Raw genomic sequence first — 21,568 nt, 5'->3', positions numbered from 1 at the left:
TTAGAGTAAGTGGATAAATTCTCCTAAAGCAGACTCACCTTGGTTATTCTCTGAAAACAAATAAGATTAAAGAACACAGCAGAAGCTGTGGAAGTAGGATCAAAATCCCATGACATCAGTGGAGTGAAAAGAAGTTCTTTATCTACTTTGGAGGTGACATCTTCTAAAGAACTGTTATAGAATCACAGACTGGCTTGGGTTGGAAGGGACTGTAAAGCCCATCTTGTTCCAACCCCCTGCCATGGGCAAGGACACCTTCCACTAGACCAGGCTGCTTCAATCCCCATCCAACCTGGCCTTGGACATTGGTGACAAAGCCACAGGAAATCTGAAATGGTTGTCCTGGTTGAATGAAAAATTCTGCCTTGAAATATCCAGTTAAAAAAACCCACAAGCTGAGGCAACGCAGCAGAGCACAGGAGGAAAAGATGTAAACCAGCACTAAACCACAAATATAAAACACAGTAACATCATAGAGGAGCACTGCACTTGTGACTGAGATGCTGTAGCATTGAGAAATCAACCTTTTGTTCAACTTGCCTGCTCAAACTCTTCCATGTCCACCTCGCCGTCACCGTTCAGATCAAACATCTTAAAGGCAATTTCAAAATTCCTCTGGGGAGCTACATTAAAAAAAAACCAACAAAAAACACAATAAAAAGAACAGTTAACAAAGACACAAAAGCTCCATAAAAATGGCAGAGGTTCTGAAAGACTTTATCCAAAAGAAGTTTTCCCTAATTCTCGCAATTTTAATAAGAAAATGCAGCTCTTGGGAACCTCAAGACAAGGAGCTGGGATGAGATGTTTCTTGAACAACATTTATTCCATTTAGAGGCAGAAAAAGCTTGAAAGCAAGACACTATTTGACACTTCCAATGACAATTTCTAATGGCAAGAACCCCAGTTTGGCCAGAGGAGGTTCCCCAGGTGCCACAGAGCACTTTGTGTGCTCCCTGAAGCAGTCCATGGGTGAGGGGCAGACCTGGAATTTGGGTAATTCTCCTCCAGACTCCTCTCACTGCACAAATTTAAACAAATCATTCCCACCCTGTCTCAGTCCAGTTATGACACTGAGACAACATGTGGGCTGGAGCTCACCAGCTGAGACGCCGCCGTACCTTATTTTTCACTGCATTTAGTCTGTGCTGTCATGGTTTATTTAGGCAGAACTCTGCAAAGGCAGCACTTCCCAGCCACCCATCCCAGCAAACCACGCTCTTTCCCCTGCATCCCACCACAGGATTTTAGTACCTTTCCATTCTGGGCTCTGTAACCCATCACCATTTGAAGCTACAACACAGTGCCACAATTTTTGCCATATTAAGCAAACAGATGAGAATTTCTCTTCCTCCGCTACTTTCAAATACACACCACCTACAGGAATCTTGGTGCTTGCTGGGATTTCCAGGGAATCCTCTAGGCTATAACTAGTGCTTAGGCTGTCATCTGAAATGTTCAATTAAAACTTAGCCCTTTCTTTGTTCCCCACCCAAATCTGGCAGCAGGATGTAGATCACTGGTGAGGCTCACCCCTCTTTAACCTCATCTGTGCAATCAACTTGGAATATCTCCTGTGGATGCTCAAAAAATAATGAGTTTCTGCAACCACCCTTCTGTGGCAAGGCATCTCCTTGGTAGGGGGAAGGCAAAGAGGAATCACTCAGGCAAAATGAAATTAATATGGAATGAACCAAAGTGGATTTTTTACAGTAGCTGCAGCTCCAATCCAAGACCAGGAAACTTCTACATGCTGTTTTCTCCTTGCTGTAATAACTGGTAGCACTTTATCACAAAAAGATCCAACAAACATGTTAATGAGATCCCTTTCCCCAAACAACTCTGTGCCCCAAACAGATGTACAGTGACATTAAAGCTGATGGCAGGAACAGCCTGTCACTACCCACTTGATAAACACAGCACACACGGCCCTGCATTCCCCATTTCCCCCTGCCAGCCTGGAATGCCAACACCACGTGCATAAACAAGGGCTCCTGTAACCAGCAGCACGTGGTGGGTCACCCCCCTTCCACCCACATCCCTGCCCTGCCCTCCACCAGCTCCACCACCCTGCTGCTGGGATGGGACACCTCTGCTTGCCCTCCCTCATTAATCCAGTGTTAATTGAGCTGGGGACAGCTGGTCCCCCTGTCCCCAACACCACCTTCATAATCTCTCCAATGATACATCTAATTTAAGGGATTTATGCAAAAAGCCTCCTCTGTATCCATCCAGCACTTCCAGCGATGAATCCCCCGTTTTCTCGAGGAGCAACAAGCTCCCAACTACTGTCTTAATATTTAAATAAAACATATTCACTCTAATTGCAAGTGCTGTGTGAAAGCCTGGAGGCAATTTCTTCTGTCTAGCACTGCATGGAGAGATATTTCCTCTGTGAGGAAGAGGAGGAATATGCAAAACTGATCTAATTACAAGATTCCAGAAAAAGAGCAATCAACACATCCCATCCTTCTTCCCCCATTTTCTCTGCCAGGTTTATTTTGAGATTGGAAAATTTGTTACTCCTTCTTAAAAACTGGCATTTGGGTTTCCCCTCTTTTTTTAAGAAAACATAATATAGATAATGTAATCTAAAATATATAATATATAAAAGTAGCACATCCCATTTGTGCAGATGGGGGATGAACAGAGAAAGCAAAATACTTTACTTACCCCTCGCAAGGGCCATTTCCTTCCTTTTACATCTCTAAATACACATTTCCAGGAGCAGTTTATCAAAGAACAACCCTTGCAAGATTAAAATGAACAGTTCAGCATCAAAAATCTGCAGGCTCAGTGTTTTCTAAGGACAGGGAAGCAATGTGGCTTTCAACTGGCAAATTTGATTACTTCACTCCTTGAGCTAATAAGCAACACTCTGATCTACCTGTCCCTCTCCAATTCCTTGTGATGACACTTCAATCCAAACAATGTGAACCTGAGCCAGGGCAACCAGAGGGCACTGAAAACAATTAGGTCATCCTGCTCCTGCTCAGGAAGGAATGTGCATTAAGATGCACCTTCCTGATCTCCAGGGCTGGATTTATGGGTCCTGGGTGAGATAATTCCTGCCTCTGCTCTTGGCTGTGATGCTTCTGGCCAGGATTTATTGGGAAGACTGACTCTGCACCCACCCTTGCTGGTCCCCATTACCTCAGCCTGCACAACCTCCATTTCTCTTCCTCCTCCTGCACTTCTAGCTCTGAAACTTGCAGACAGTCAAAGCAGCAGATACCAGTTTGCTCAGCTAGATGTAGCCTTTCCTCCCCTTTTATTTTGCCCCTCCAATTTTACTATTCCCAACTGCAGTTTCTCTAAATTTCCCCACTGCCCCCTTAATTAAGATGCCTCCAAATGAATGCAATATTCCTTCTGCAACGAGGGAGGATATGGTGACTTCCTGATGATTCCTCCAAATCATTAATGTGGAATCCCAGAAAGGTTTGGGTTGGAAGGGACCTTAAAGATAATCCAGTTCCAACGCCCCACCATGGACAGGGACACCTCTCACCAGACCAACAGGAGTGAAAACGTGGTCCTGGAGCCCATGCCCTTCTCAATCCATGATTTATCTATTCCTACCTTGGACATATATGGAACCATGTCTAGAAAGATCAGATTGAAATGGTCCTGTAAATCCATAACTCCACCAGCTCTACACACCAAGCTGCTTCTTCAGCTAACCCGGGACTTAGTGCAAAGGCAACTGATATTTTTCTTGATTCATTTGCTCCACTCAAATATTTGGGACAGAAAGGTAGCAAGAAAAGCAAAAGCCACACACAGGAATGTTATGAAGATGAGTAACTTCCACCAGACAAACAGATGAGGAGCAGCAGCTCTGACCACATTGAAAAAACCCACTCCATCCATCAGTGTAAAGCCCTGGGGAGCCTCCCAGGGATTAGATGGGTTGATTAGGCATCTTTAAGCCAATTATGCCATTTTAAACTACTTCCAATTATTCAAAGGACCAATTTGCAGCACTCAATTGCTCTTTACTGCCCATACTCACCAGCAGCAGTGTGTTCTGAAATATATTCAAAGCTTGCTGACGAGAAAGGCCACTTTTTTTTCTGGTTTTGCACTCATTTGATCTTCTCTTTCCCCCAAACTCGATATTCCACACTTGGAGACACCCCTCAACTAGTCTTTCCCTCTGACTCCCACTGCAGCTCATGCAGCACGTGGTTGCACACAAGTTAACTGTCTGTGATGTCTTGCAGCAGAATTCTCTGTCCCTTCCTTTGATCTCTGTTATTCAGGGATATTGCTATGAGCAGCACAAAGTTATTCCATTTCCTAATTCTACAGAAATAATCATAAGTAGGTTTCTGGAACTTCTCAACGAGGCTGACAAGTGCTGCATGCAGAGTAGTCCTTCCCACAGGGAATTCCCCATCCCCTGTGACACGGGAGGTTGGTGGAGATCCATCAGCTCATCCCAGCATGCCAGTGATGAAGAGGTGAACTGAGAAAGACCATGGGAAGACTGCAGGAGAGGCTGGGAGAGCATCCCATGCCCCAGTGGCAGTTTTTAAATTAGAGAGGCCAAGCTCTGCCTGGAAAGACTCCAAACTGTGAGGAATCCATCCTGTTCCTGTCCTGTCCTTCAGCACGGCCACCACTCCACAGCAGAAGTTGGGATGCTGAGCCAGAGAGCCCTCCCTCTGACAGAGAGCAACCAGGCTTACATCCAGAAGGGATGGAAGGATATCCCTTGGAAGAGGATCTCTGTGTTGCTCAGATACATCCGGGAAACACCACACTGCAGCAGCTGGGCTGGCAGAAAGGCATGAAGACATCCCTGCACCAAAGTGTGGGTGAGATGGACCCACAGTAGGCAAAGGGTCTTGAAAGACTAAAGATAAAATTAACATGGCCAGGACCACAAACAAAAACAGTCCTATGGACTCAAAGCAACCTTTTGCCTCCTTTTCTTGTGGAAAGGAGCCCTGTGGCACAGGGCAAAGCAGCATTAAGCCATCGCTGATAAGATCACAGAGATAACAGATCTCACTTGTGGCAGGGATGGGGGCTGAAGACACTCCTGTCAGCCAGGAATACCTGTTCAGAACAGCCCTGGAGCAAACAGGCCCTGGATATCGTGTCACCTGCTGCAGCAGTCTGGGAGAACATTCCTTGCCCCCTCCACCACCGGGACACACACAGCACTCAGGATCTGGCCATAACATAATTCCCAGAGTCAGACAGCTTGGGATTTATTTCCTACACAGGGGAAAGAAAAAAAATGACCCAGGTGGATCCATCCTAAGGGATGGAGCTTGCTGCAGTCTAGAAAGAATGCCAGCAGGAGATGGGAGAAGGAGCTGCAGGTTTGCTACAAGAGCCTTGGCAAGAGAGTGATTACTGTGGCTTTAGCCAGTGTTATTTAACCCTCCTGCCAGGAGGATTAAATTCAGACACAGAGACAGTCCAACTGTGGAAACAACAGCAATTTATCCTGTTAATGCCCAGCTCCCTTCAGTACCTGTTAATAAAGCTGACATTAGAACTGGGTAACAGATCCCATTTGCTTGGAAACTGCAATTGCTGATGATGGAAAAGCTCTTTCCCTCCTTCCTCCACTTGCTCTGCAAGTCCAAAAGCAAAAACCTCTTTGGTCAGGGAAGCCATGGCTTTGCTCTCCTGTGACACTTGAAGGATCCAGGGGAAATCTGAAGGAGCCAGAAAAATCAGCATTTGCTTATCCCGAGTTTTGCTCATCTTTCTGTCTCTGCCCCAAAACCTGAGGAGCAGCTGAAGCAGCAGAAAGCAGGGAGCCTCCTTGAGGCCCCTCAGCTCTCATTGCTTTTAACAGAAGGCTGATTTTCTGAAGCACTTAAAAGCTGTTTTATTAATTGTTTTAAAAATACATTTTCACAGAAACTCAGAGCAGAGAGTGAACACAGTGTGGTGTCAGACTCCATTCTCTGGGCAACATGCAAACAGCTGTCTGAGAGCAACACAGATGAAGCCTCCAGCCCTCTCTCCTCCTGCCCCTCCCCGTTCCAGAAGACACAACTGAACTTCAGCTGGAGCTGCACAGACAACTGAAATGAAAAGCTTTGGGAATCACGACCCCCCCTCGCCCGAGGAGCACAATGACACAAAGCCCTTGGGCTTTCTTGTTTGCTGAGGTTCTCCCTGATCAGCCTGCAGTTCAATAAGCCAGACTAGACCACGCTGGATCTCTCTCCATCACTCTCCCTCCTGCCTCCCACCCCTAGACCCGATCTCACACTCCCCCTTCTCATCATCCTGCTTAGTGCCCAATATGCCACCTTCCTTTCCCAGTATTAGTGGGTGTTATCTGTTTGATGTCTCCCTTGTCCAGATACCTCCTTAATGATTGGGTTATTTAAAAAACACAGAGAGAAAACCAATATTGAATTGTCTGGTTTAAGACTTACTTTACTCATGCTATTTTATTTATTTCCCAGGGGGAAAAAAAACCAGTCAGAAACTACTGGATTCCTGAAAGGTAACGTTTAGGAGTTGGAACCAGCGTGGTGTTAACAGAGAATTTTCTGTTTAGCCACAGGGCAAGGTTTGTTTGGGAGTTTTATCTTTATAAAAGCAAAGGCTTTACAAATGAAACCAAAACTCTTCCTCTGGGGAATCGCTGTAGCTCCAGAGATACTCCTCCATCTTCAGTAACTATTCAGCAAACTCCCAAAATACCTAAAACTCAGCCTAAAAGCCCTGGAACGCCTTTTTTTTCTCTTTTTTTTTTTTTTTAAATTTTCCTTTTTGAAAGCTCCTGCCTTGCCTGGCCTTCACAGGGCTCCTGTGAGCTGGAAAGCACACACCACCCAGTTCTGTCTCCTCCTGTTAGTCTGACTAACTCCCCAGTAATTGTGAACATGTTTAAAAGCCCAAGAACAAGAGGAAAAAAAACCCCTGTTGCTCCTGCACAGCCTCCAAAACAAGGCTGGCTGTTCTCCAACTCAAGGTGGTCCTTCTCTTTTATTCTTACAACAAAGAAATCACACCAAACCAAGAACAATTTTTCTTTACTGCTGCCTGTGGAAGCACATGAAATTAATTTTGATTAGGGGGTTGTTCACCACCAGCACAGTCATAAAAACAAGGGCAAGAGTGTTTTCTAAACCACATCCAGCAATGTGATACCAGAGGTTTTAGAGCTCATTGTCATCTGTGGAGACTGCAATGAAAAGCCCTCTACACAGGTGAATACCTGGAGATCATTTTGGCACAGGCGAGATGAATGTAAGAAAGGAACAGCAAAGGTCCTACAAGCCAGTTCTGAGACTCAGTCAAATAAAACCAGCAGATTAAAGTCATAAAACGAATTCCCTGGCTTGAATCAGCTTTGTCTCTCAGTGTTTGTTTTCATAACATGAAGGTCACATACAAGTCTTCCCCCACCACATCCATTTGCTTCTCCCTGGGAATAGATCCTCAGTAAATAAGAGCTGCCTCTCATGTCTCCATATTACAGCATGGAAGAACAGGGAGGGAAAATAAAGCACCTGCTGCTTTGATAAAACCTGGGTGATTAACCCAGCTGACTCCTGACCTGCCCAGGGCAGGCAGCACAGGGGGCTGCAGGGAACTGGGAAGGGTCCAGCTTTTTAATTCCACAGATCAAGTCATCATGAAATGGATACTTAAAAGATTAGCCTGAAAATAAAAGGCCTCGAGTTCATTTGGACACTGCCCCCATTACTCCCATTTTCTAACAGGGCTGAAAAATTGCCGTGGCCTTTCGTGTTTATGACACAGCACCTTCCAAGCAGCCAGAGAAGCTGTGCAAATGAGGTTTTGGGCTTGATTTCCACATGGAGAAAGTCTAGAAGTGCCATTTGACATTACCAAAGGCTTCAGTTTCACTGGTTCTTGCCAACAAAGCAAACTTTTAAGTGCCAGCACTCGGAGTGCAGAAGACTTTGCTGGAACAGATTAGCAGATCACAGAAATATCACAAATGCAAGTCAAGTGCAGCGGGGTGAAAAGACAGAAGGTATCTGTGATACTTGTTGAAATGTAAACAGCTTAACTTCTCTCCTCATTGGGTTACATTACACACAAGCCTGAGCTCACCCAAGGGGACATCCAGGTGGAAAAGGCAGTTTGGGGCAGGCGTGAGCCCAGTGAAGAGCTGGAGAGCAATGTTCATCCAAACACAGGGATGTCATATGAACACAGCCTGAGAACACGGCTCCATTTACAGTTCTGAACAGCAGGTCAAATGACTCAGTAAAAAAACGCTGTCACATTTCAAAAAGAGAAATAAATCTCCAGAAGTCATCGACCTGCTCGTCTGCCTGAAGCACCCGAAGCTCGGCCTAGACCCGATGAAGCAACAGCAATTCCTCAGCTCGAGTTGCAGGCAATCCAAGATGCCTTGTAGGGAAACACATGGAGACAAGAAGAGCAAAGCCTGTGAACCTTCAAAACTGAAAAATGCAGTAATTGCAGGGAAAATCCCCAGTACTTACTGGAAAGGACCGTGGTGAGGAAGATGTAGTCGGAGAAAGAGATGAGTCCACATTCTCCAAGGGCATAAAATATGCTGTCCTCATCTGCAAACCTCTCCCGCTCCTGGGACAGCTTCTATTGGTTCACCCAAGCACATCCCAAAAAGAGAGAAGAAAGCAATCAATTAAATGGAGAAATGGAAGGTTTTCTTTGTAGCCTTACCACCAACAAGCCACTCCATGGACACACACCCCTGCTATCTCTATTCACATCCAGTGGACCTTTTCCAGCCTTCAAATCTGACAGAAAAGCTCTGGAAAGATCAGTGCTTCCCTATCTCAAATGAGGGATAAGGAATTGCACAGGATTGCTCAGCTGGTTTAGCCGAGGGGACATACAGATAAATAAAACTACAGCCCTTTGGCTTGAAACGATCAGAATCTTTGAGATTAGAGTTATGAAAATCAGAATCTTTTAATATAGGATGCAGCAAGGCAAGGATATTTCACTAACAGCTTTTTAGTTAGACTCTGCTGCAGCAGTAGCCAAGAAAGAACTATTTGACGTGAATATGAAGGATGTTTTTTAAGTAATTAAAATCAAGTAGTTCTCAGTAACACACAGCTCAGGTGTGTGGGTACAACCTCACAAGGAGGATTGGGACTGAAACCCATCTCAGCCTCCCTCTTGCTCCAGTTCTTTTTCAATTACCACCTCATAACATCTTACTAAGCCAAAAATCTGGGTCCCTTTGATGAGCAGGACCTTCAAAGGCTGAAAAGGATCCATGCAACTGTTAGGGAATCCACACTGGTGACCCACTTCAAGAACACAGCAGGAGGAGGCACACGCACACAGGGAGGAGAGGTCAGTTGTTAACGAGGAGAGTAGGGGTGCTGAGGTTATTCCAGGGAAAACCAGGCCATGCAAGCACACAGGCATGGTGAAAGCAAGGCTGAACTGAGGAACAGTTTTAGGAAAAACCACCAACAAACAGCACCACACGAGGATCCAGCTCCAGCACTGTCCCCCCGTTACCTCTGTCTAGCGGAGATCCCATCATATACAAGGCAAAGGAAAGAACACTGGTTAACCAACAATAAAACCAGCAGGCACAACATCACATCAAGTTGAATGGTTAGGCTTGCCAAGAGCAAGAAAGTTGGGAAGCAACCAGGTGGTTGCTGTGGCTGGAAGCCTATGGAGATATCCCAGCAAGGGTCAGCCCCACTGTCTGCAGCTGATGTCTCTCATCCACCTCAGGTTTTGTGGTTTTTTTTTTGAGAGAACTCACCATTGTGTGTGGCTGCAGAGTGGGGATGAGCTCAGCTAATAATTTAGATGAAAATTTAACCCGTATCTGGCTCAGAAACCACAAGAAAAGAGACAAAAACAATCATACAGATCACCAAAAAAATAACAGTTTCCAGGGAAAAACAGTTCAGCTCTACTGATCACATAAAATTCTTCCCAGCAACTCTGCCTTTACCATCTGGAGAGAGCCAGGAATTTAATAAGAGGTGAATCCCTAACAGCAGGCAACACATTAATGGCATTTATTTGATGCAAGGCAATGGCTCTTTATACTTATGGGGAACCAGGCTGAAGTTATCATTTACTCAAAATATGTTTTTGCTTCTCTTCCCATCGAGATGGATCCAAAGCACGTGGATCCATCCGTGCTGACGTGAAGAACAAATTACCAACGTCTGGTTTTACCTTTAAACCAGAGGGAGGGCTTGTGGAGAAAAAGCAGTTTCCTGCAATTGCATCTCCCCTGCTCGTGTGATTTATTGCCTCTCCCTCTGACTGCCCCTCTTGAGCAGCATTTATCATAAACTGCCTATTTGCATCCTGCTCCAAGGATCCCACGCAAAACTTCCAGAGATTGGTTTATTAATTTTTATGGGTTTCTTTTCTGCACTTAAAATTCATAGTCTCAAAATATTCCTCGCAAGAGAAAAGCACATCCACAGACTAACAATAAAACAGCATATTAAGTTAGTTGCTCCCTGAAATATAAAGACAGACGGGAGGGACAAGCATTTACCCATTTGCATCTTACTTTGAGCAAACAAAGTACAAAATGTTATTTATTTATATCAAACAAGCATCTACTCATCACGCACCTGGGGGATATGAGCTGTGACTGCCTGCAGCTCATGGAAAAGGGAATTTCTCCCGTTGATCTTAATAAGAGACAATAACAGCTGACCTGATCAATAAGATTTTCAGGCTCCCAGCACTGGGACACAAGTTGTAACAAGTTCCCAATTCCCCCGTTTGTTTTCCTCTGGCTCACTGAGGAGCCGTGTTTGATTGCTTTCCATGAAATTTGTGGGAAGGCCACCCCACTATGGGAAAGGCTGAAAGCATCCTTCCCAGGGGTTGCCCCCCACCATAAAACTTTATTTTCCACAGAATTATACAGAACCTCCAGGAAAAATAAGAGACAAATCAATCAATCTACCTCCTGCACAAAGCACTGCTGTGATCCATCCCAGTCCAAGGTGACTGACCCCAAGTCAGCCCTCACTAACACCTCAAATCACTGTGTATAGGCCTCGAGATTCCTTTCCACATCCCACTTTCCTTCCAGCGTTGTCCCTTTAAGCCAGAAAGGTTTGGAATGCCTCAGGAAAAATCCCTTTCCAAACCTTCATCCTTTTCTAGAGATGAGTCATGTTCATAGTTTAGGTACCCACATCACACATCTGAACACAAGGGCTCTGTTAAAACAGTCAAATCTCTTCCATTCAGCATTTTTTTCTATGTTAAATCCATTCCCAAACCCAGAGTAAATCATTCAGCATGTCCAAAACACATCCAGACCTGAGCATTCACAAGTGAGCAAGCCACAGGAAACAGTTTACAATTATGATGTATTTTTTAATCAAGCAGTAGATTCATATTTAACAAGCACACAGGTGAGCAAACACCCAAATCAACACGTAAAAAGAGAAACAAATTCAAATATCCCATTGCTTTTGCCACAAGCACATGTAAGAGTTCAGTGAAAAGCCACCAGTCCAGTCTCAGTGGAACAAAACACTTGACAGGTGTTCAGGCAAGTTATCTTACAATACCAGACATGGATAACAGGTTAAAAAAATAAATAAAAAATAAATCAATGTAATATCAAAATGTAAAGCTTGGTTTGCCCTTTGAAACTCAGGCTCCAAGCCCAGCAGCAGAACATGGGTTGAACAGATCAGTGCAGTGACCAAACTCCCCCAGACCTGTGTGCCAGAGGAAGAAATGGAGTGTGCATGCAGGCAACTCCCCAGAGTTGTCTTGTGTTCAGGCTGCCTGCAAAGCACCCAGAGATACATCACAAACTTCACATATTCCACCCCAGAACTGATCTGGGGGGCTGGAGCCTCCCTCGAGCCAAGTACATGGTACAGCTCCCAGGAAACAAAGGATCTGTGGATAAAAACCCCACCAGTTCTTCCATTCCTGGCCAAACACTACCTTTATTTTTGATTTTAAAATTGTTTCCCCAGGGCTGAGTGAAAAGTGAAACGTGGTAATATTTAACCAGGGAAATCTGAACCCCAAAGGTGTGTTTTTGCACAGGAAGGGATCCCTCCTCTGCACAGGCAGAGACAGACACACAGTGCTGGTGTTCCCATCCCTAGCACAGGTCTAGAAAAAGCCTGATCTGCTCAATCCTGGCAAATCCACCTCACCTGGCATTGCAGAAACTACTTAATGAGCAGCACTTGATTTGCCACTTTGGGAAGAACATGTTCTTGGGCAGTCTCTGTGAGCTGCCAGTTTGGGTCTGGATCTGGAGGGAGAGCACACTTTGGGCAGGTTTATTCCTCATGTTTCAGCATCACCTCTGTGCTTCCACAAACCAAACCTTCAGGAATTTATCAGCCTCACGTGACCACTTGACAGTGACTTACGCCTTCCAAAAGGACAACAGAATACATATCCAAATGCATGCAAGGCCATGAGGGTTTCTCCAGAACCAGAAAGCAATTTTGTAAATTAGCAAGTGATTTTTGCTGAAGCATAACCGACTTTCACTGACAAACTCAGTCATCACACTCAGTTTGTTCCTTTGGAACAGAAATACTTCCAGGTGACCAACACTGTGTAAGCAAATACAAACCCAGGAATGTTGAGTGAGGTCACCCCGAGGCAAAGCAATTCTCTTTCAGTCCCAACTGCCCACCTTCAGTTAGGGAAAACATTTAAAAGACATCTATTAATGGGTTTATTTCATAGTTCACTGTAGGCAAAGGAGGGAAAGAATTCCTATTTGCCTCGTCCAGCAGAACCTGCAGGGTTACCAGGCACGGATTGCTACACCTTCTTCCTGAGCAGGGCTGTTGAAAATCCAGGGAAATACATACCAGGACTTGCTGACTAAGGCTTTTAGAGCAGATGCTTTGTATTAGTTTATCACACAAGACAGAGAAGGAAAAACCCTTTAGAAACCCCAATGCAAACCAGCCTGTTGTGGTTACCAAAAATATTAATGCCTTCAAATCCCATCTGCATCAAAATGCTGAACTGCAGGCTCTGAAAACAGGGAGATTTTTAATTTTGCTCCTTTTTTTTTTTTTTAAGATACAAATTAAAGAGCCAAGCCATGTATTTAGAGATTTCATGATGACTTGTGGTGGTGCCTCACGTTAAGAAACCTGAAATAAAACTGGAATAAAGAAATACAAAGGGTTTCAGAGTCGCATTTAAAAATGCAGCCTCTCAGCCCAATTGTTCAAAAGCCCTTTAAGGGAAAAAGAGGTAGGGGAGGTCCCTCTATGCCATGAAACATGGACTTGGGGGAAAATAGAGCCATTCAAGAGTTTTTAAAGCCCGTTTCATAATGTGGATGCGAAATAAGTCATTTTAGATGCATCCCCTGGCATTTTTATATATCATTTAATAAGAAAAAAGTGTTTGAGGCTGTGATGGAAACAGCACAAGGACTTTCTGAAACTCATAAACCTCTTTTTGCTGTGGGACAGCTCACAGTATCACTCCTAGTGGTTCCAGACTATTTCCTTTGAAGTCTGCACATTAACACAGGGAAACACAAAGAGCTTCTTCATGGCAAATCATGGTGGGTGAGTGCTGACACAGGAAGATGCTTAAAATTTACTGTTGGCAGGTAATACTGCAGGTTATGACCTTTAGAGAGTCTGTTTTAACCAACAGTTTTTTAAAACTTTTGATTCTGGGGTGTTATTTTATCTGTATATATGCACAGAGGCAAAAAAATACAGAGCTGGACATGGATGAGGTTGTCCTGCATATTCTCTCCCTCTAAATTTGAATTTGGACACGTGGACAGAATCAAAACTCAGGCAGCAATTATTTCTAGAGGTGGACTCCTGAGACTGGAAAGAGAAACCTGCATTCCCACCCTTCCAGCAAGGCTGGAAATATTCATCACCTCCCAGACAAATGGCACCTGGAATGCAAGGCCAGCATTCTGTACGACCAAGAAAATCAACCACACAGGCTTTCCCGACCCCTGGCAGGCAGCAGAGCCACTCATGCAAGGGAGAAACCTCTGCTGGAAAAGCAAATAGGAGATGCCTTGGAAAAAGGGACAGTGTACACTTGTGCTCCCCTCAGGGTAATGAAATCACGCTCTGTAGGAGCACAGCAGCATCTTGCATGGAAATTTGATGGGGAGGATTTAAATTCAGTCCTTGATGACCCACATCACGCTTCTAAAATGAGCTGACTTCTGCCACCTTGGAATTTAAATGGCTGTTTAGGTCTCCAGATAGAAATTGGGATATTGCTCTCCTGCCTCTCAGCCCACATTACCAAGATGAACTCAGCATGCTGATAATGCAGGCTGCTCTTTCTCCCAGGCAGAAACCCCCAGGGTGAAAGGACACTGGGAAAATAATAATTCTGCATAAAAAGCCGGGATTAAACATGGGCTCAGTTGATGAGGTTGAGGCCATACACTTGGTACAAATCACCCACAGAATGAGAAAGGGGTTTGGGGAAAAACCACATGTAATTGGAGATTGTCATCACTGCTGCAAACAGCTTGAGGAACCAAATTAAAACTAAAAATCCTGCCATTCCCTTTCCCTCTCTCACTCCTCCTTTCTTCACCTGCTTCTGCCATCTGGACCTTCCCTCCTTCTGTAGTCACTGAGGTCAAGCATCTCCTAAAACATTCCCTCCCACCCTGCTCCACCCATCCCCCTTGTCCCTGCTAACTCCATGTTACCAAGGACAGAGTTCTCAGAGCTCAGTTTTGTGTCCCTAAAGTATTAGGCATTAATACAACACCAGCAAAGCTATCAAAGAAATTAGAGCCAAAAATGATCCCAGAAACCACTTTTGATTAAAAGACTGCACACACCCACTAGGGCATAACAATAAGTTGTTTATTTTTCCCCTAATTTCCCCTGTGGATTTCACTAAGGCCACAAAACTATGAGGCAAATTGGAAGTGTCTAGAGTATATTTTCCTCTTTAATTACTAATATTGAATGAACTCCCCTCTGCTTACTAGTTCTTTTTCCTACAAACCATCTTATGAACTATAATACCTAAACATCTTCTTCCTCAAATATTCTTTAATACAGTTCATGCTACATAGGTCTGTGACTTGAAAAACTCAAGTTTGCAAATGTAACCTTCCCCAAATTTAGACACCTTCAAACAGATGACGTTTCCCCAAAGCATTTGGCCAGAGAGATGCCTGTTCCTTCTCACAGAATCAAACTAACTTTGTGGCCTCAAGGGGAAAAGCCCATTTTCCAGCAGAGCCAGCTCTATCACAGTCTCATCAAGCTGCAAAATAAGTCAGAAGCCTCAAAAGACACTGTGAAAACAGGAGGGCAGGGAGACACATGTGAGCTTTGCTCCAACATAATCCTGTTAACAGAGCCATGTTTTAATGGATACCCTGAGGACTGTGCTCTCCTCAAGCCAAATTCAGGTGTTCTGAAATAAATCCTTCAGGCTGAGGATGAAGGAGAGGATTCAGGATTATTTATTACAGGACCAGGGAGAAGGGGTGAGCGTACACTGTCCCTTTGACATGAAAAGTGCATATTATGAGGTCTGAAGCACAAACTGATCAAAGCACATGCTGTGTCTGCTTTGTACCTGCCAGAAATCCTGGTGGAAGGGGAGAGGGTTAGAAAAGGGAAGAAAACGAGGGAATGCTTGGTTACACCAAAAACAACCACAAATCAGAATTAGAATAAAGACACAAGTCTCAGAGATATTAGCAGCTGGAAGAAACACCCGCTGGGTACCCTGAAACCAGAATAAAAGAGTACAAAGAACAACCAGAGGATTTTATATTTGCCCCTGTGGAAACAAGCAACAAAATTAGGGGTACAGAAAGGTAACAGTAAGTAGAGCTTTGTCAAATCCAAAATACACCACAAACATTTGGCAGAGGAGGTAGGAAAGGATGAAGTGTGTTCTGTACCTAAAGCAACCCAAGTGCCAAAGGGATGTTTGTACATGGTGCTTTTACCTGTGTTAGGAGCAATTAAGCATTTCCTTTGATGAAATTTGGGGCTATGGAAAACAAGCCAAGAGAAGAATTGGCACAGTTCAGTGTCCCCACAGGTCCCAGCAAACTGGGAAACAGAGGAACTAAGCAGAGCAGATGGGAGGGTCGAGGGTGGCTGGGAGGAGAAAGCCAACAAGCAGAGAAACCCACCAACGTGGGCAGCGCTGTCAGCCAAGAAAGCCAAGGAGAGGAGTCTCCTCAGCTCAGCTTTGCTGGTTATCTGCAATAAACTGCATCTCTGCTTGCTCCACAAAGTCACAGGCAAGGATTGCCTCCCCCCAGTTCCTCACGACACCTCTGGGGAGGGCAGGGAACGTTCACACAGCCGAGCGTGAGGTTGTTACCCATGTGAGAAGACACCTCCTGGTCATCGTGCAAACACTGCCTGTGCTGAGATCAGAGGGGGAAGGAATTTAAAGGCAGGAGATCTGAAACTGGACAGTGACATTTGACATGGCTTATGGACCAGGACAGCTGAACACTTCCAGGTATTTCCAAGCAAGCCACAACCCAGACTCAACAGCTCCAGCTGCAGACACTGGGGACACACTCATGTCACGCAGACACTGGCAAGACCTCACAGAGCTGGATTTAGAGGACTCCTCGCCTGTTTTCATTGTATTTAAGTTAGAGAACACACTGACTGTCCTTCTCAGCTAATGGGCTCAGTAAACCAAGTGCACCTACACTTTATGTTGCTATTTACTGAACTGTGAACATTTAGAGTTGCAGCCTTTGGAATGAAGGTTTCAGAGGCACTTAAACATCACAGGAGCTCAGAGCTCTGATCCAGTGTTTGGCTCCTGAATGACAGCAGAACTTTGAGCTTGTCTCACTTGCTGCAAGCTTGGGTCTATGCCAGCTTATGTCCAGCCTAAGTTCATCCATAGAACTAAGGACCCAGAAATTCAGGCTAATAAATAAAGGCTCCTTTCTGGTCCTTTTTTCAAACCTGACAGCAAGATCCTTCAATCCACCAGAAAAGGATGGTCTTTCTACCTCCAGTCCTCTCCACAGGGATCCTCCCTGAGTACATTTTTTCGGGCTCCTCAGATGCTCTTTAAATCATCTGGAAAGAAATCTGTCTTCTGAGCTGACTCCCAGACACTGCTCTTTAGTGGACACACACCTTCAGCTCAGGGCAGCTGAAGCTCCTCATTGTACTGGTTCACGATACGACCCTGCATTGTACAGTGGAAGAGAATTCCAGGTGTGTCACTGGCCTTTACAGAAACCACCTGAAGTATTTTCCTCGTCCTTCACCGTGCTTTTGCTCTGCGTTGCTCTATGGCATCCCCAAACATCTAGAGATGTAACTACAAGTGCTGGCAGGAAATACTTAAGTCATAAATTTAATTAGAGGGCACTGAAAGCCTCTCTAATTACTTACTGCAGGAGGGGAAGCTGTTGCTGGTGGCTCCAAGGCTTTTGCTCTTATCGAGCCGTAGCAAGGAATTTTCCCCACAGGAGAATAAAAAAAACAAAAGAGTCAAGTGAAGTGTATCCTAATTAAACTAATATGCCATCCAGGGTCAGGATTTTATTTCCTACATAGGCTAGAGGTCTCTTAAAAGCACCTCATCTCACCTTCCCCTTTCCACCAGGATGCACTGCTGGAAGCTCAGCTGTGGGACATCTGGGAATTCCCCTGCACTGGCTCACCAGGATGGTGACAGGATGCGATTTTGCTCTGATATGGAGCTCACAATTAAGAGGAAAAACATTAACAGCACTGCTTCTTTATGTCTTAGAGAGATTAGGCTTGTCAATCATTAATGCATAAGCTAAAAAAAAAAAAATCCATCAATAAACAGGGCACAAAAAAAAGAAAATTTTATTTAAACAAAATCTGCATTGCAACTTATGTAACATTAATGGAGCTTATGCCAGGTTCTATGTGCTAGGAATTATATGCTACTTAGTGAGAGCTTATTCATCACTAAAACATGAGACATTTCTCCTGCAGATGGGTTAAAAAAGCACTTCCTTTCCTACTGCAGAAGTGTGAGAGGAGGAAAGGGACACATTGGAAATGGAGCAGCAAAGAATCATGGTCTGGGCACCTTCACACCACAGCACCCTGAGACTGTGTCTATTCTCACATCAGCCTTCTGCCCAGGCTCAATATGAAATGTTTGCAGGCTGATTAATATTTTTTTTTCTACTCTGGATGAACAGTAATCAATGCCTCGTTCCCTCTACTTCCCTAGGGGAGAAACCATCACACTTAGACAAAAATGGAGCCACAAGTTGCCTCCCTACATGCTCAGCCCCGCAGCAGGTCAAAGAAAAGCAGGAGTTCGTGTTGGCACACAGATCTGACCACAGGTTTTTGCTGGATGAGTGTCTCCAGGGTTTTTGGTCTTGCATGAGTGAAGAAAAAGCATTTAAGCTCAAATTACAGGAGCACTGTTGCCACTAATAAGGCATTAACATTTACCTCCCTCTCCAGCAACTCTATAAATTATCACTAGGGAGAGGGAGGGGTGGGAAGAGGGGGGAAAAAAACCAGGTATTTTCTTCTCACCCTGGCATTCAGTCATGTGCCCAGCAAGCTGGCTCAGAAACCTGACAGACACAACTGCAACAGAGGCACATCCCTCCCCAAAATCCTTTGGCAAGACCAGTCCTGATCACCTCATGGTGGCCAATTAGTTGTTGTGATGGTAGTGTCATGTAAATATAACGGGTTCTGTGGAAGGAGCAGCTCACTAATGATGCAGGATTTAGATCTCCAACACACACCCTCAAAATTCACACGGATGCTTTAAACACTGTCCTGTAGCTTATAATTAAAATGCCACTGACTGCACAGCTGGCACTAGTCTTTTAACTGAATTTCCTTCTAAATTATCACTTGCACTCAATCCTCAGTATACATCTTTGCTTGGAACTAAAATCAATCCTCTCTCCTACTCTTCAGCCAGGATCTTGCCTGTGGATTGTCAGTACTTTTCAGCAGCACAGCTTCACAGACTCCTTTCTCCTTAAAAGAGGAGAAGAAATGTCCAGTGCACAGGCCTATTTTGAGTACCACAACTCTCATTACCTCTGTGTGACATCCCTAAGGATGCTCAGGGGAACAAGGATGGCCCTCTTACCCTTCTGCCTGAGCTCAGCAGCTGTGCCCAGGCACAAAGACAAACCCCCTCCAGGCAGAGGCTGGCTTTGATAACCCAAGAGGAAGATGTGGCTGGAAAGAAGCCCGGAGGAAGAGCTGCCCTCGGGTGCCACTGTGCAAGTGAGACTGCAGTGAGCGAGGTCAGCTCTGCAGCACCTCAGCTGGGCCTGGCTGGGGAAAGGCAGGGTTATTCTCTGAAACTGAAACCCAAAGCAAGCAACAAAATGAGAGCAAGGTGCAGTCAGAGATCAATCTACTGTCAACTTCTTTCATTACCAAGGGAGAGCCAAGGACAATTCTTTTTATGCTCTCCACAAATTATCCCCTCACCTGGACATTACTGCTGCCCTAATAGCCATGGCCAGACTTAGCCTGTCCCAAGGTGTCTTTAAGCACAGTCAAGCAAACAAGAACCCCTATTTCTTCATTTTCAGAGCACACTGCTTCTAGAGTCCAATTAGACTGTGGAAAAAATAGGTCTCAGGAGAAGATAATAATAAAAGAAAGTGCACTGCAGTCCCCTAATCTGCTGCCTCACTTTCAGGCTTTCCAGACACCCAAGAGCAGCAGCGACACCTGTAAGTTGTATAAAAAGCTGGTTTCAGTCTGCTACAGGTCAGAGCCGCTGCTGTTGAGGGGCAAAGGACCAGAAAGTTGAGTTCAAAGGGACTGCCTCTGGATCTTTTATCCAAGGCGCTGGGAATCGACCGCGGAGTGCTCAGGAACAGAGGAATGATAACCAAAATCACGTGGGATTCAGCACTTCCCTACAAACCAACCCTGTTTATGTAAAGCCTCGGGTGAGGGTGAAAGCTTGACAAGATAAAGTGATGAAAGTGAGCACACGCAAAACAGACTGTCATAAATCAGAAGGAGGAACATTGGGTATTTTGCAAAGAACACACATCCTTTTTTTTTGGCTGGGTTGGTATCTTTTTAATCACAAAAAGCAGACATTGTGTTTGTGGCAGGGGGAAAAGAAAACAAGTGTTCACAACATGCTTTGGAGCTTTATGTATCAAAACTAACTGCCAAAACACACCTCCCAGTTGTCTGTTCTCAAGCAAAGCCTCGCTCTGCTGCCTGGGTAACCAGCACACTCGTAAGCACTGCTGACAGGGACCCCAGGTGTCTGATCACATTCCATCCTTACCTGGCCCTGCTAAACACAAAACATGTGTTCAGCCCACGCTGAACGTTCATGTTAATATAAAGCTTTAAATGCCTTTTTTTTCCTCCAGTGCTGAGGCTTTCTGGAAATGCCTGACACTCTGTTGTCAGGTGCACCCTGCAGCAATGAGGGGATCAGGTGCTGATGCCCCTTGGGAGAAACAGAAGATTTTCAGACAATGCAGATTAAATGAAAATACTCCAGCTGAAATCTGGAGGACCATTATGAGCCCAAAGGGTGGAAAATTAACTAACCTGCAGTTATCTGCATCAAGGGGTCGATCTGAGCTGCCAGTCCTAGGGCCAGAGTGGCCTTTACCACAGCAGTGGGATTTACAGGGTGGATAATTGGGTCTCTGATATCCCAAATAACAGGCAGGATGCTTTCACAGGGACACGAAACTAGATCAGAACTTGCTTAACATTTTACCAACACGTATGATGACAGCACAAACACCCAGAGCAGTCATGCATTGCTGCAGGAAGGACCTGGGGCTCGAAAGGGAACAAAATGAAGCTGTTTGATGGGGGGGAATACATGACTGGGATGCAGATAAAAACACAAGAGCATCTCCTTCCTTTAGGAATCTGGAGGTGAGTCTGGAAGGGAAAGGTTAAGGGAGTTTCTCTTGAAATAGTGTAACTTGTGGGGCTCTCACACAGTCAGAAAGAAGCAGCAAGGAAATGTGATTACAACCTATGATTTCCTGGCCCACCAGAATACAAGAAGAGGTAATATTTTGACTGTAAACATTAAAAAAAGAGCCCTTTATCAAAACAATCTTTCTGTCATTACAGCAAAAACACTGCATTGTACTTAACAGCAAAAAGCTCATAAGAGAACACTTCAAACACTTCATTTAATTTACACCCTTCACACAGGTAATAACTAAAGGATTCCAGGTTAAAAAAAGCCACTGAATAAAACACACTTAGTAGTTTGATGTGCTCACCTTCCCATCGTAGCGTTTCACTATGAACTGGTCCAGGCCCAGATCTGAAAGGAAAAAACCAAAGATACTCAGAAAAAGCTCTTAAAGCTTAAAAATAATTATTTCTTGTTTTTTTTTCCTGTATGAGAAGATTAGAAAGTAAAATGCACAGTCTCAGGAGAGCACAGGCTGATTTTTGGTGCTATGAAGAATAAAACCCCTCCACAGAGCTACGTCCTGTGCATTTTCTGCCTGATTATGGTAATTATCACATCTTCATTTCAATTTAAATTAGAAAAAAGATGGAAAAAGCAAAACAAAACCTTTCCCGTGCCTGCTGCGTCACCTGCTTTTGAAAGAGGAGAAAGGTTCAAGCTAAGC

General features: G+C 44.6%; 1 protein-coding gene across 2 annotated transcripts in view; it reads right to left on the bottom strand.

Annotated features, from left to right (window-relative positions):
- The window catches only part of MICU1 (mitochondrial calcium uptake 1), an 86,114-nt gene that overhangs the window by 30,073 nt on the left and 34,473 nt on the right, over positions 1–21,568 (bottom strand). Inside the window, exons 7-11 of one of the 2 annotated variants that reach the window (XM_029962579.1) lie at positions 21,209–21,252; positions 15,547–15,558; positions 9,484–9,489; positions 8,466–8,580; positions 541–623 (exon numbers count right to left, since the gene is read on the bottom strand). In XM_029962579.1, the coding sequence (XP_029818439.1) occupies positions 541–623; positions 8,466–8,580; positions 9,484–9,489; positions 15,547–15,558; positions 21,209–21,252 (260 nt within the window). The remainder of the gene's footprint in view (positions 1–540; positions 624–8,465; positions 8,581–9,483; positions 9,490–15,546; positions 15,559–21,208; positions 21,253–21,568) is intronic. The other variant, XM_018079925.2, reaches the window with a different exon arrangement.

The sequence above is a fragment of the Manacus vitellinus genome, unplaced genomic scaffold (genome assembly GCF_001715985.3).
Source record: "Manacus vitellinus isolate BGI_N305 unplaced genomic scaffold, ASM171598v3 scaffold_48_pilon, whole genome shotgun sequence".
NCBI classification, from domain to species: domain Eukaryota; kingdom Metazoa; phylum Chordata; class Aves; order Passeriformes; family Pipridae; genus Manacus; species Manacus vitellinus.
The sequence above is the reverse complement of the archived record's forward strand: the minus strand, read 5'-3'. Positions and strand labels throughout refer to the sequence as shown.